Consider the following 15,110-nt stretch of genomic DNA (forward strand, 5'->3'; position numbering starts at 1 on the left):
GTGCTATCTTTGTTCAGTTTCACTGGTTAAGCGCTGAATATTGACCCTTAAATGGATAAATTCTGGCCAGCCACGGGTATAAAGCTGGCAGTGGCTAAAAAATCACTCACCACCACTGGCTGAATATTTACTCCATATAAAAACATAGTAAAACTCCTGAAACCTTACAAAATGGTGGGTGGGTGGGTTGACGAGGAACAAAGATAGTGCTGTCATAAGAATTGTTGTTCACTATCTTTTTGCCACTCATCTCAACAACAGGGTCATTCAGTACTGTTCCAGACTCAGGTCACATTGCAGGCTAGCATCAGATGCCTTCCTTCTTAAGTGGGGTGAGGTCCTTCTGTATGCATATCCTCCAGCCCCTCTAATACGGAAGACTCTGCTGAAACTTAAGCAGGACAGGGGAAATATGATCTTCATCATGCTTTACTTGCTGAGGCAGATATGGTTCCCTCTTCTCCAGAGTTGTCCTCTTAAGAACCTTGGAGAATGGAGTGTTTTCTGACCCTCATCACACAGAATGAGGGGTCTCTTCTACATGCCAACCTCCAGTCTCTGGCTTTCAGGGCTTGCATGTTGAGAACGTAGAATTTGCATCTCTTCAACTGTCTGAGGGTGGCTCCAAAGTCCAGCTGGCTTCCAGAATAGATTCCACCAAGAGGTGCTATACTTTATTTATTTATTTGTTACACTTGTACCCCATATTTTCCCACCTTTTTGTAGGTTCAATGTGACTTACATAGTGCCGGAGAGCAGCTGCAGACTCTGGTGTATACAAATACAAGGTGAAGTTGTGTTAGGGTAAGGTTCATGTGGTAGGACCACATAGAGAAATTGTTTGACGGGAGAGATCGGTGATGGCCATTATGAAGTTTTGCGTTGTTGTGTCGCAGAGATCATGCATTTATGTTGGATCTGTAGAGTATGCCTTTTTAAACAGGTGGGTCTTGAGTATCTTTCTGAAGTATAGATGGTCGTATATGGTTTTCAAGCCTTTTGGTAGTGCGTTCCGTAGTTGTCTGCTGATGTAGGAAAAACTGGATGCGTAAGTTGATTGTATTTGAGTCCTTTGCAGCTTGGGTAGTGTAGATTTAGGTACATTTGTGTTGATACGGATGAGTTTCTGGCTGGTAGGTCGATTAGGTCTGTCATGTAATCTGGTGCTTCACCGTATATGATTTTATTAACTATAGTACAGATTTTGAAGGCAATGCGCTCTTTGATTGGGAGCCAGTGTAGCTTTTCGCAAAGGGGTTTTGCGCTTTCAAATCATGTTTTTACAAAGATGAGTCTTGCAGCCATGTTTTGAGCAGTCTGAAGTTTCTTTAGGATTTGTTCTTTGCATCCTGCGTAGATTCCATTGCAGTAGTCAGCATGGCTCAGTACCATTGATTGTATCAGGTTGCGGAATGTTTCCCTCGGGAAGTATTGCTTCACGCGTTTGAATCTCAACTTCGAGTAGAACATTTTCTTTGATGTGGATTTTACTTGGCTTTCTAGTGTAATGTTGCAGTCCAATGTAACACAGAGGATTTTCAGGCTGTCTGAGACAAGGGAGGGTGTGGGCTGGGGTGTTGATAGTTGCGGGATTGTCCGTGGTGTATTGAGATGACAGGATAAGACAGTGAGTTTTTTCTTTATTGAGTTTTAGTTGAAATGCATTTGCCCAAGAGTCCATGGTATTCAAGCCAGTCTTGATTTCGTTAGCGATTTCTGTCAGTGTGGATCTGTAACAGATGTATATAGTGACATTGTCTGCATAGATGAAAGGGTTAAGACCTTGGTTGGATAAGGCCTTGGCTAGTGGGGTCGTCATTAGGTTGAAGAGGATCTGGGATAGCTGTGTGCCTTGTGGTACTCCGCAATCTGTTTTCCACGGTGATGACATGTTTAATTTTGACTTTATCTGATAGGTCCTTGTGGTTAGAAAACCCTTGATCCAGTTAAGTATGTTGCCAGCTCCCCCAAATTTTCTCAAGTAATCTTATTAATATGTTATGGTTTACCATGTCGAATGCACTAGACATGCCAAATTGGAGGAGGAGGACGTTGTTTCCTATTGCTATTTCCTGCATGAATTTGGCTAGAGAAAAAGATGGAGACCTGTGTGGCTGGGGGGTGGTGAACTGAAAACTTTTGGCAGCCACTGATATAGACAGAATGGAGGCAGAATTAGGCCAGTTTGAAAGGAATTTGCCCAGATAACTTGACAGATAGCTGGGTAAATTCCCTAGTCTGATTTCCCTTCTTTTTAACATTTGCACAGGTACATTTGTACCAATGGACTTCTCTACTGCAGCTCAGTTTTTCAAAGGGAAGCTCTATTTGTGTAATGTTGTTTCCACCAGTGACACTATAGACTCTCACTCTTCACATATATTCACTCTCTTGCTCTTTACAGGCACGCACATGCATGTATTCTGACACTTTCTAGCAGTGATATAGCCACCAGAGGCGGGAGGGGCCTTGGGGGCCTTGTTCCCACACACACACACTTTGGGATCAGGTCCCCTCCAAGCCTGCAGCACCCCGTTAAATGGCTGACTGGGATGTCAAAACCCTGCCAGCCAAAGAAATTCAGTGCCTGTGCTGCTCACCTTCTTGTACTGCTGCTGTAATGCAGAAGTTGACGGCATGCCTCTCCTTGCGCATGCTCAGTTCTAGTAAGGTGAAGTCTCATCAAATGTGAGCCTCTGCTATTTCCATGGCTTTGTTGAAGTCTGCTTATTCCAGTTCTGAGCACTGGGAGTTATTTTGTCCCAATGAAATGACATCATCCATTTGTATGATGATGAATCCTGCTGTCTCTTGCAGTGGTTCCCAAACTCTGGAATGGGGGCTCCAAATGGAATCACATCATTAGCAGATGGGTCACAGAAGCTCGCATTCCCTCTGGACTTCTACTGTGATCTATGTCCAATAGTGAAAGTCAGCATAGGGCTTGTGAGGGCATCCTGTTAGACTAGAAACCCATATAGAGTAATATTATTATTACTTATCATTTTTATAGTTATACTGGATGCATACAGTACTGTACAGTGTCCCAAAGAACTTATGATCTAAGTGGGTACCTCAAACAATAAGAGATAAAGTAACTTGTCCAAGGTCACAAAAAATGTAAATGGCAGAATCAGAAATTGAATTCTGGTATCCTTGATTTTCAGTCCATTGTTCTAATCACTAGACCACTTCTTCTAAGGTCTGTGAGTGCTCACTAACATACAAAACCTGTACTTACTGCCACCACTGCTTCTGCTGCTGTCTTCATGCTTTGGATAAATGAAGAGGAGGTGGATGAAGGAGGGAAATGGGGTTAGATATCTATTTTGTTTTCACCTTCTTCTGGGGTTCACATACATTTTTTTAAAGTTTAACATGGGGTTCTTTTGGACAAAAGGTTGGAAAGCATTGGTCTATGGAGAATAATTATTTTAGGTGAGCAACTTTATATTTCTTCTCTAGAAAAAAAAAGTGAGGGAAAATAACCACTTGTAGTTTATGGGAAGCTCTGGATGCATTTGTAATGTTGTACCTTTCTTAAACTGTTGCATACTTCTGAAACATGCCTTTTGAATAATGTGTATAAATACCGATCATACCTTTAAGGGTCGACATTTCCATTTAGTAGTGAGATGAAGACTTTATCTTTGTTTTATCTGAAGCTCTCTCACTTTGAAATGTGCTGACGGAAATCTTTTTTTTCTGTGCACATCTCTAACTTATATTCCTGTAATACTATGATGATCTAGCATTAGTTCTATTATTTTGGCTTCCATTATTTTTCCTTTACATGCACATTTGTTGGTCCTTATTTTCTTTGAGAAATAACTAATTGTTTTCCTTTCTGTTCTCTTCTACTTTTTTTCTTTTCTATTCAACAGTGTTTCCTTCCACAGAGTCCACTCATGTTTAAAGATCAGATGCAGCAAGATGTTATAATGGTGCTGAAATTTCCTTCTAACTCTCCTGTCACACATGTGGCTGCCAATACACTTCCCCATCTCACCATTCCTGCTGTAGTAACTGTAACTTGCAGCCGACTTTTTGCAGTAAATAGATGGCATAACACAGTAGGTATGTACTAGTAACTAGATTATTTATTTTGCTTGTCCCAAAACATGCATGACTACTGTTTGATATGGTGATCTCTTCTCTGTAATTTATTAAAGCATCTTATGAAGTATTATTTTGTCATATTTGTTTCAATTTTCACTGATTATATGTTGTAATTAATGCAACAGTGATGCAAGTGTGATTTTATTCTATGAAGACAAGCAGGATATATAGTCCTTATATGTGGTGGCTTCATGTCAGGTTGCCTAGGCCAATACAAAATATAAACCTTACACTCCAAGCTGGTACAGCTTTCTGTCATTATGAACCCACACACGTATGGGTCCTCTTGTGTTGCCATCATTGTGTGAGGATTCAGTACCTTGGATCTCTTTCTTTCATGGAGCTTAACAGTCCTCATTTTCATAGGTACTGTGAGTAAAGGTTTTGTCTTGTTTAAAACCAGTTTTCTACATAGGGAGAACCTTCATTTCATTTTTTTCCCCTAAATAGGTTCTTCATTTTGTTTTTCTGTTATCCTTCATTTTTGATGTAGCTGTGATTGGCACCAGCAGTGGTACATGAGCGCATTGGACAGTCTATTTGTATACTGTAAATTAATTTTGCTGTAACTATTTTTTGCCCTGTGTCCTATAAATAGAAGATCCCCAGCAGCTTAAAATATACAGGAAGAACAGCAGGACAGTATCAGTGATGGATACCCACAAGTTGTACCTTTCTTGCCTTGGGCCCAAACATAATTCCCTAGTTGTGCCACCTGCCAGAAGATAATACCTAGGGGTCTTCAAGGAAAAGCTCTTTGGTTCTGTCAAGTCCAGCCCAAATACATGGACACATGAGGCATGTACCCCAAAGGGAGCTGCACCTCGTGCTGGAGATATATCAGTAACAAGGAGTCATTTATTCCCCGCAAGTTCATGCATCAACAAAGGCCATCGGTACTGATCATCATTGAAGTCCTGCCCAAAGAAAGAAATGCATTCAACTGAATTGGCAACAGTATCAGCGGATTCTAATGGCACGTGTCAACTGAAATTAGAGGCATCAGTCCTCATTGGCATATGATGCTGGAAGCAGGAAGATATTGGCAACTGCCGTTCCACCTCCAAAGCATTCCTGCAGAAAGGAATACTCATCCTCAATGACATCTTGGCAAATGCAACAGTCTACAAGGATGCGGGATTCAGCCACCGACACATCTCAAGTGACCCAAGAGGATTATTATCTCTCTTTCTGCATCCCATGCAGTATTTTAATTGGCATTCTTCATGAAGGAGTTGGACAGGAGTATGCTGGAGATGTTGAATCACCATCTGGCACAGTTCACTGCATTGACACTAGTGCTGAATAGGTTCAGGCAATCCTGGAAATCACGGTTTGGATTTGAGATTGAATTGCTCATCTTTCCAAGTCAGAGTTCAAGGCAAGTTATAAACAAGTACACCAGTTATTTCCCTGTCCAAGTACAGTATTGGCACTAGGGGGAAAGGAAGCTTTATGAAGGCTCTACGCTGATGAAGGTCTAGATGCCAGCAGACAAGAGGTACCCTCACAGAAGTCTTGAGTGCTAGCCAAATGTATACTCAAACCTCTCCTAAGAACATTTTCTGATACAGAGTCATGGGTTCTGCGTATATATAAGAAGACTGCTTGGATGAGGAGTGTACTAATCTCTCCTTGGGCCCTTCTTCTACACAAGAAATGCTTCTTGGCCTTGGAACCTCTTTTTTCCTCTCCTGATTCCACTCTGCAAGACATCTTTCAGTTCAGATACATAACATGAATATAGTTTCCAGATTAGCCAGGTCTCTAATATTGCCAACTCATCTTTCACGTGAGCTGCAATGCTCAATCAAAAATGGGCTCTGAGTTTCAGCTCTTTTCAATTTAGATTGGCAGCCCAGAGACAAAATTCTATAGCATAGTCTGTCACTGTTCACTGGGCATGGTGGGCATCCATAATACTGCTTTCAGTCAGCTGGATTTGGTCTAGCTTTCCATAGAACTCAGAGAGGGCAGCAATAAATTGATCCATCTGAGTCAGGCCAGTGTTTTCCTTGAAAGTAGGATAATAATGAAGTCCACCTTGAGTGAGAGAGTGATGTATGCAAATGCAAAGAAAGCCAAAGTTTGCACTCATGTAAAACCTAACCCAGTTCCCCTGTGGTTCCATTGCCTTCTTTGAGAGTGGCATGCACGGCTCCAAAGTCAAGTAGCTGTATAGGAGTGTCAGCTGGCCTTAACCAGGTTTAGATACCTGGAAGGAATCCATCATTTGTTGAAGAGTATGGAACTGTATTCATTAAGTCTTTAAAGGAAATCCCTACAGTGTGCTCCATTTAGACTGGCTACTTGCTTGAGTTTATGCAAGATATTTGGAATCATCCCATTGAGGTGATTTGTGCACCACAGGGTGGGGTACCTGGCGAGGAGAAGTCCTAGGAGAGAAGAGCTAAGCATTAGGTCAGAACAACAGAGCAACGGTGTTGAACCAGGCATGGGTCTGGAATGGAAGCCGGTCTAGCAGTTTCCAAATGACAAGCTGCAACAAGACTGTTGGACCAGAAAAGGTGTATCTTCTTGGACTCCCTTATATCCTGGTCTCAGTTTAGGACACACCCTGTATTGACCCAGTGAGGATATGCCAGAGGCATGCCTGCCTCCCTCAGGTATATCAGATAATGCTTCCCAAACTTATTTTTGGAACAGCAGCCTCCATAGTGTTGCTGCATGTGTCCAACTTCTGCTCCGAAGCATCATGTGTTCAATTCCTGTTGACCCTAGCAATCACCTTGACCATTTTCCTGTCAACAGATTTCATAGCTTGTGCACTGGGTGAAATATTACATTGTAAAACTTGTTCTCCATCTTCTGCTTGTCAAATTCATGGAGTGTTCTTTTTGTTTTAGTGTTATTGAAAAGGCTAAATAATGGTCCTCTATTTAACTGTTACAAACAACTCATGATTTTATAAGCAGCTTTCATATTCCGTCTCAGTGATCTGTCTTCCAGATTGAAGAGGCATATCATGTTTAGCCTTTCTTCATAAGGGAAATATTTGTGCCCTTTTCCAGTTCTGTTATATCCTTGTTGAAATGGGATGAGCAGAACTGCCATGGTGATGACATGAAATTATACAGAGGCATAATGATATATTCTCAGTTTTGTTCTCAATTGCGTTTCAAATAAACCTTAACACACACACATATATGTGTGTGTGTGTGTGTATATATATATATATATATATATATATATATATGTATGTAATACCCCATGGTGTGGGTATTACTAAGGCAAGCAGTTTAGACTGTTTCAGAGCCCTGGGGAGAGACAGGGTCCCTGCCAGTGAGCTCGAGTATTGCTAGGTGGGAGGAGGCCCAGACCAAGAGGAGTGGTATTAGAATAAGTTGCAGAGAGAAAGTGTGTCCCTGTGGAGAGTTACAGTAGGGGGTGGAGTTTGGGTTTAATAAAAGTAGTTGCGGTGAAGTACATGAGGACTTTGGTTGCCTGTACCCCCGCCAGGACCCTAGGGAGTGTTGGGGAATCCTGGTGTGAAGAAATAAATATAATATGGCTAAAGGAGCAGTTGTGCCTATAAGTGGCAACTGGGGAGGGGGGATGAGAGCTTCAGGTGGACAAGAGGGAGTCTAGCCTTGAAGCAGGACCAGGACAGGGAGAGCCTGTCCACGGCTGGAGCGTAGCCCTGCAAGGTGCACTGCTAGAAGAAGAACAGCCTGAAGGGTCTGTGCCTGAAAGTATCGGATTGTACTTAGGAGTAACAAAGCAGCTTTGGGTTTATTGCTGGCACACTGGAATGGGTAAAAGGCAGGTGGTGGTGTAAATATATACAGCTATCTTGTGAGCGGAGGAAAAGAGCTGAGCATTATTAATCATTTTGATTGAGACTGAATATATGAGAAAGGTTCAAAATGTTTGTGTGCCTGTTGCAGAGGTTAAAATAAAGTTGTGTTTCATTCTGTCAAACTCTGGGAGTGCAGCGTGATCATTGGCGAGAGAGTGAGAGCGAGTGTTCTAGGACTGAGCAAAGTGACACCCCAAGACTTTTAAACTCCAATATCGTGGATCTGTATTCCGGATCATTGACCACTCTCAAGCTCATTTGGTGGAAACTGTGACTAAATGAATGGTGAGCTGAGTGGAAAAAAGAATAGAGCATTTGAGAGAAATACGTTTTGTCCCTGTGATCTGGATTGGACTGGAGCTAGCCGGATAAGGGGCAAGCCTCGGGTTACACAAAATTTGCGCCCAAAGTGGGGCTATTGGGAGTTGAAGTGAAGGAGTTTACCTTGTGGTTTATAAAAAATTTGCAGAAATGAGCCTGAATGTGGAGCATTTGGGTTCACAAATTCACAAAGCCCACTTCGAAACAGATACAATTGCTGAATCCATAACACCACAACTTGAAATAGCCTCGTTGAGGGTCAAAGACAAGTCCTCACAACCACCTATGTTGCATCATATTCTACAGACCTCCAGGAAAATGGAGTGAAGCCCAGTTAAACATCACAGACTTCATATCAAATACATGTGTAGCAAACCCAAACACGTTAATAATAGGAAGCATCAATCAACATCTAGAAGATCAAAATGCACAAGAGAGTGCCTCGACTTTCTCCAACTATGGGATTTCCAGTGGCCACAGATGCACCCAACCCAAGTAAAAGGTCATACATTAGACCTACTAGCATACAAATTCACACCAGAAAAAAATCTTCTCTATAACAAAACACAAATGGACAGAAACCTCATGGTCTGACCACTTCAAACTAAACATGACCCTCCACTGGAAAAAGATGGGACCCCGCCACTCACATAGCTGCACCACGTACAATTCAAGAGGGAAAGTCGACACCCAAACATTCTGGCACTCAATGTATGAAAATCAATGATCAACGCCCACTAACTCTATCGAATACATCACAGAATGGGACAAGAGATGCATCACGATTCTAGATGAAATAGCACCCGCGCGAACCAAAACCACACAAAAACATAACATAGCTCCTTGGTACAACGAAGAGCTGAAAGAACTAAAAGCACAATGCAGAAGACATGAATGGGCATGGAAAAAAAGGAAAAATGACAAAACGAAATCCACATGGAATGAAACACAAAAGAGATACAAACACAAAATAAGACAGGCAAAATGGAAATTCTATAAAGATCAAATAGGCCCCGAGTATAAGGACTTGAAGAATCTATACAAACTAGTGAACAATCTAATCGACACCAAATCAGTGACAACGATAAACGAAGATCTCCTACCCGCAGACGAACTAGCCAAATACTTTGAGGGAAAAAAATCATCAATTTACATAAAAATCTCCCCCACGAATCCTCCAAATTAGACACCTTCTTAGATGAACTAGACCCACATCCAGGAGAAACACCTCTCCACTGAGACAGTAGCCTTTACGCTTCAAACGTTCTCCTCAGCCCACTGCTCACTAGACACATGCCCCAACTACATCATGAAAACACTCCCCAACCAATTTATTGAATCCCTGTTAACCCACCTCAACTTCATGGTTAGGGAAGGAATATTCCCAACGGATAAGTGAAACATTCTACTTACACCAATCCCAAAAGACTCCAAGAAAAAACCCCAAGGATATCTCAAACTACAGACCAGTCGCATAAATACCATTAACGACCAAGATGATGGAAGGTGCAGTAACCAAACAACTAATGGAATACATCAATCACTTTTTCAATACTACACAAATCTCAATCAGGCTTTAGAACCGCACAAAACACAGTGCGAGACTCATTTACAGAAAAACAAGATTGAGAGTGCAAAACTCCTTCTCTTTAAGCTACACTGGCTACCAATCAAGGTATATAGAATAATCTTCTCCCTCTCACTGGGCGTTGCAACTCTACCTTGTTCTTCTGACGGTGGCCATATTGGAAGGATCATCGGAGCAGCAACCATCTTTGGAAGATCATCTGAGGGGCGGCCATCTTGGCAGGATCATCTGAGAGCAGCCATATTAGGTAGCTCATAGGGCAGCCATCTTGAGTATCTTTAGGGCGTGCCCTATGAGATCTCTTGTCTCTCATCTGAAACCGGGATCCTCTGATTGGAGGCCTATTTAAGAGCTGGCTGGTGCCACCATCTTTGCTTCAGTTTCTATGTTGGTAGAGGTTGGTGCTCTCGTACATGCATTCCAGTGACTGACTTTCCTACTTGCCTAGACCCTCGGATTGAACCTGACTATTCTCTGTTTGCTGCCTGCCAAGACCCTCGGATTGACCCTGACTATTCTCTGTTTGCTGCCTGCCAAGACCCTCGGATTGACCCTGACTGTTCTCTGTTTGCTGCCTGCCAAGACCCTCGGATTGACCTGGTCCATTCCTTGTTCGCTGTCAGCCTGGTCCTGTGGAGTGTTTCATTCCTCAAGGCTCTTTCCGCTTCCACCTGCCACGGCCAGCGGTCGTGTGATCCCCAATTGTATCCAGAAGTCCAGGTGGCCACCTGCACCGGGGAGCTCAACTCCTGGGGAATGGTGGTCACTCCCAGGTGAAGCCCGGGGTTGTTCAGCTGCCCAACCGAGTGCGGCATTTCCACATTCCACCATGTTCAGTCAGAGCACAAGGGCTCACTACCAAAATCCTGACACCGGACTACATGACCAACCTAATAAACTTACCAATCTGGAACACAAATAAATCAGCAAGATCCTATCTTACCCTCCCCAACATGAAAAGACATCAAATACAAATCAGCTCTCACATCCAGTTTCTCCTACATCTGCACCAAAACATGGAATACACTCCCTAATGACCTAAAACTGAAAGACAACTATCTAACCTTCTGAAAGCACTTGAAGGCTCACCTCGTCAGAAAACACATCCCAGCTGAACCCACCTAACCATCCAGCTAATCGACCATATCTATCCATAAATTCAACAGCTGAATGGAAGAGGCACAAGCTCACATGACCAATCTGAATCCAAACACCTACTACACCTTCCAGATCTTATAGCTCAACCCATCCTAACCTCCTCAAACTGTCACAACCAGGGCCCATTACAATCCCATTGACTCACACATTCTCTAACCTGTTCATTACTTATTGTGTAGACTCTACAACATACCCACTTCCCCCAGAACTATAACCCTACCAGACCAATGTTGTAACCTTATTCGATTATGTTGTAACTTTACTCAACCCCCTCTGTAACTATCTTTTAATTGAATCATATAAACCCCATTGAACCTCCTAAGGACTAAACCTGGCTCAATACTTCCGCAACAAAACTCTACAGACTCTCACTGTCTCCCTTGAATTGTTAACCTTGCTCGATAGTTTGTAACCGCCTCCCATTGTTCCATGTAAGCCACATTGAACCTACCATTAGGTGGGAAAATGCGGGATACAAATGCAATAAAGAAAGAAAGAAAAGAAGAGAGGACTGCTGTGTGTTGATTACAAATTTTGATAGACCTCTGGATTATAAATCTGATTGCCTTGTGATTTACCAATTTTGTTTGCTCTGTGACTGAAAAGAAAATAAATCAAGAGGCAAAAAGACCAGCCCAGAGAGACTGTGGATACAGATCCAGGATTTACAAACACTGTTTAAACTGGGGGAGAGACTACTGGAGCAGACCCAATAAAAGTTTGATTTTTTTACGCCCACAAAAAGCCTGCGCAAACAGACTCGAGAGATAACATCAGAATTATAAGTATCTGGGAAAGGGCGGAAAGAAAACGTTGAGTCATCATAGCTGTGTTTCCCGTGCTACTGGAGAAGGGGGAGGGGCACAGCAGACTTATTCAGGAAGAATACAGAGCACAGATAGATGATTTAAAGATACACTTAGCTGCTTTACAGTGTAAGCTGCATGCTATGAGGACAGTTAGTCGGAGCCCCCTCAGGACTAGGAGTGGAGGATCAGGTCCCCAGCCACGGTAGTCTCAGGAGGAGGAGATAAAGTTAAGTGTTAGCCCTGTAGGGGGTCTTTTTCTTTTGGGATTTTTGGTTTTCTGTTTGTTGCTGTGGGTCTTTGGTTGCCTGCAAGTTCCTGCCACGTGACCTGAAGAAGGAGAAAGGGGATCCCATTAAAAAGAAGTGAATCCATTGGCTAAGATCAAGAAGAGTTGTTGCTAAGAAAAACAGCAACTGTGGAGGAGAACTCTGGGTGGGCAGTGGAGACACCCAGCCCAGGAGTGTAGAATAGGAGCCAGGGAGTGCCCATCTCATAGGCAGGGTGAGCCAACACAAAGTTCACCCTGGGTGGAGACTAGACCAGGAAGGTCTGAACCTGAAACATAGAGAGGAGCACAGCCTTTGGAACACTATCTTTGGGGACAGGCACGGACTGGAACTATACAAAATCCTGTTTCAGAGTGCTTTCTAAAATATACCCTAATGCAGAATTTCCCTGGGGAATATCGAAAGAACAATGTATTTAGAAATTGCACCAATTGGAATGTTCCTGTGGTTTCAAGTTGAAGAATAAATTGTTTGAGTTTTAAGCTGCTGACTATGGAGTGGTCATTTTGGACTTTACAGTGTATTGCGGTCTCCTCAAGACAGCCTATGTTTAACTGCCAGCCTTACTTCCCACAGGGGTTTTGGACCTGATTTTGAGTTTCCTGGGGGAGAAGAGGGCCATCCCACCCGTTAACACTTCTTTCCCCAGGTGGAGGCTGCGCACCGAATGAGTGAGTGATGGTCCGATGGAGTCTGCCCTTCGCGGGGGCTCCAGCCCTCTTGGACCCTGGACCCAGAAGTGCCCAGGCAAATGGGCGTTACATGAAGTAGTAGTGAGTAGGTGACTCCAGTTCCACCCCGATCTTCCCAGGGCCTTCGCTCCAAGTGCACAGAGTTTCCAGGTGCTTTTTGGCTAGGATCAGGCGACCCTCAGGGGGAGGAATGCTGCCTTCGGCCTAACCCCTGGTAAGCCTTTCCTCAGCTGAGAGGTGCCCAGCTCTACCACCGGCTGCCTTTCAGGTGCTGTGGAGGACTTGCAGCTCATCTGCATATCCTTACAGCCATCTCCGGGGTGACACCCAGGTCCACTCCGATCCACTCAGGGCCTCCGTTCTAGGTGCCGCGCGGGGCATTTTTCTCTTTACATCTAATCTTCTTCCCAGTTGGTAAAGTACCTCAGTCATTTATGGCCCCTATTCACATTCTCTTCCTAGCTCTGTCCCTTCCTAATCTTTTTCCTCACCCCCTGCCTCTCTCAGCTACAGGAACTCACTTCCCATCCATTGACTTCATCACCTCACCTTCTCTCCTACCCTCTTCCTCCCTCTTGGCTTTTAATCTCCGTCTCTTTCTTCCCTCCATTTTGCCTTCCCCATTCCACCTAAATACCTCTCGCCTTCGACGCCTTCATGGCCACACCTCTCCTACTCTCCTCCGCTCTCTTTTACTCCTTCTCTTACTCTCAGCTGGTGACATCAATCCCAATCCTGGCCCTCCTCATCAACTATTATCCAAACTCTACAGATCTCACTGTGACCTCTCTAACCTCATCTCTATTCCTCTACTCCCCTCCTCTTCTCTGCCCTTCTCTTGCGCCCTATGGAATGCCCGCTCTATCTGTAACAAACTCGCCTATATCCAGGACCTCTTTATCTCGCGTCACCTCCATCTGCTCGCCATAACAGAAACCTGGCTCTGCCCTGATGACTCTGCTTCAGTCGCAGCCCTGTGCCATGGCGGTTATCTATTTTCACATACTCCTCGCCCTGCTGGCCGTGGGAGCGGTGTTGGACTACTTCTCTCTCCCTCCTCCAGATTTCAACCCCTTCTTCCACCTCAATCTCACTGTTTTTCCTCCTTTGAAGTCCACTCTATCCGCCTTTTCTCTCCTCTGCCTCTTCGAATAGCGGTCATTTATCGTCCCCCTGATAAGTCCCTTTCATCCTTTCTCAGTGACTTTGACGCCTGGCTTGCCTTCTTCCATGATCCTTCCTCCCCCTCTCTCATCCTTGGTGACTTTAATACTCCTGCTAATGATCCTTCCACCTCTTATATTTCCAAGTTACTCGCTTTAACTTCCTCCTTTAATCTCCACCTCCCCCACTCATCAAAATGGTCACTGTCTTGATCTCATCTTCTCCTCCAACTGTTCACCTTCTAGTTTCCTTGCCTCTGATCTTCCCTCCTCTGATCACCATCTTATAACTTTCACACTTAAATCTCCTCCCTCCCAGTCCCGTCCTATCTTATCTAATTTATCTAGGAATCTTCACGATATTGACCCTTCATCTCTATCCTCCCATGTTTCAAACCTCCTCTCTACTGTGGCACCATCCACGTCTGTCAACGAGGCTGTTTCTTCTTACAACAATACTCTATCCTCGGCCTTAGACACTCTTGCACCTTTGATGACCCGTCCTGTAAGGCGTACAAAACCCCAACCTTGGCTGACTTCTAATATCCGCTACCTACGTTCCTGTACCCGCTCCGCCGAACGCCTCTGGCGGAAATCTTGGGCCCTTGCTGATTTCTTACACTTTAAGTTCATGCTGACCTCCTTCCAATCTGCTCTTGTACGTGCCAAACAGGATTATTATATCCAACTGACCAACTCTCTTGGCTCTAATCCTCGACTTCTCTTCACCACATTGAACTCTCTCCTCAAGGTGCCCCCTCCCCCAACTCCCCCTTCATTATCTCCTCAGACCCTTGCTGAATTCTTTCACAACAAGGTTCAAAAGATAAACTTTGCTTTCTCTACCTCACCACCTCTCCCTCCACTAGTCCGTTCCCCTCTCTCTCCTTCCCCTCATTCCCTTTCCTCCTTTCCTGAAGTTACTATTGAGGAAACTACACTTCTCCTTTCTTCCTCAAAATGTACCACCTGTTCCTCTGATCCCATTCCCACCCACCTTCTTAATGCCATCTCTCCTGCTCTTATTCCTTTTATCTGTCATATTCTCAACCTCTCACTTTCCACTGCGACTGTCCCTGCTGCCTTTAAACATGCTGTGGTCACACCTCTCCTTAAGAAGCCTTCACTCGACCCTACTTGTCCCTCTAATTAC

At 43.9% G+C, this 15,110-nt stretch overlaps 1 protein-coding gene across 1 annotated transcript in view; it reads left to right on the forward strand.

The window, feature by feature from the left end:
- The window catches only part of NBEA (neurobeachin), a 1,994,973-nt gene that overhangs the window by 1,902,065 nt on the left and 77,798 nt on the right, over positions 1 to 15,110 (forward strand). The window contains 1 exon segment of the mRNA XM_030200381.1: positions 3,885 to 4,077. Coding sequence (XP_030056241.1) covers positions 3,885 to 4,077 — 193 coding nt within the window.

This window comes from Microcaecilia unicolor, chromosome 4 (assembly GCF_901765095.1).
Source record: "Microcaecilia unicolor chromosome 4, aMicUni1.1, whole genome shotgun sequence".
NCBI lineage: Eukaryota > Metazoa > Chordata > Amphibia > Gymnophiona > Siphonopidae > Microcaecilia > Microcaecilia unicolor.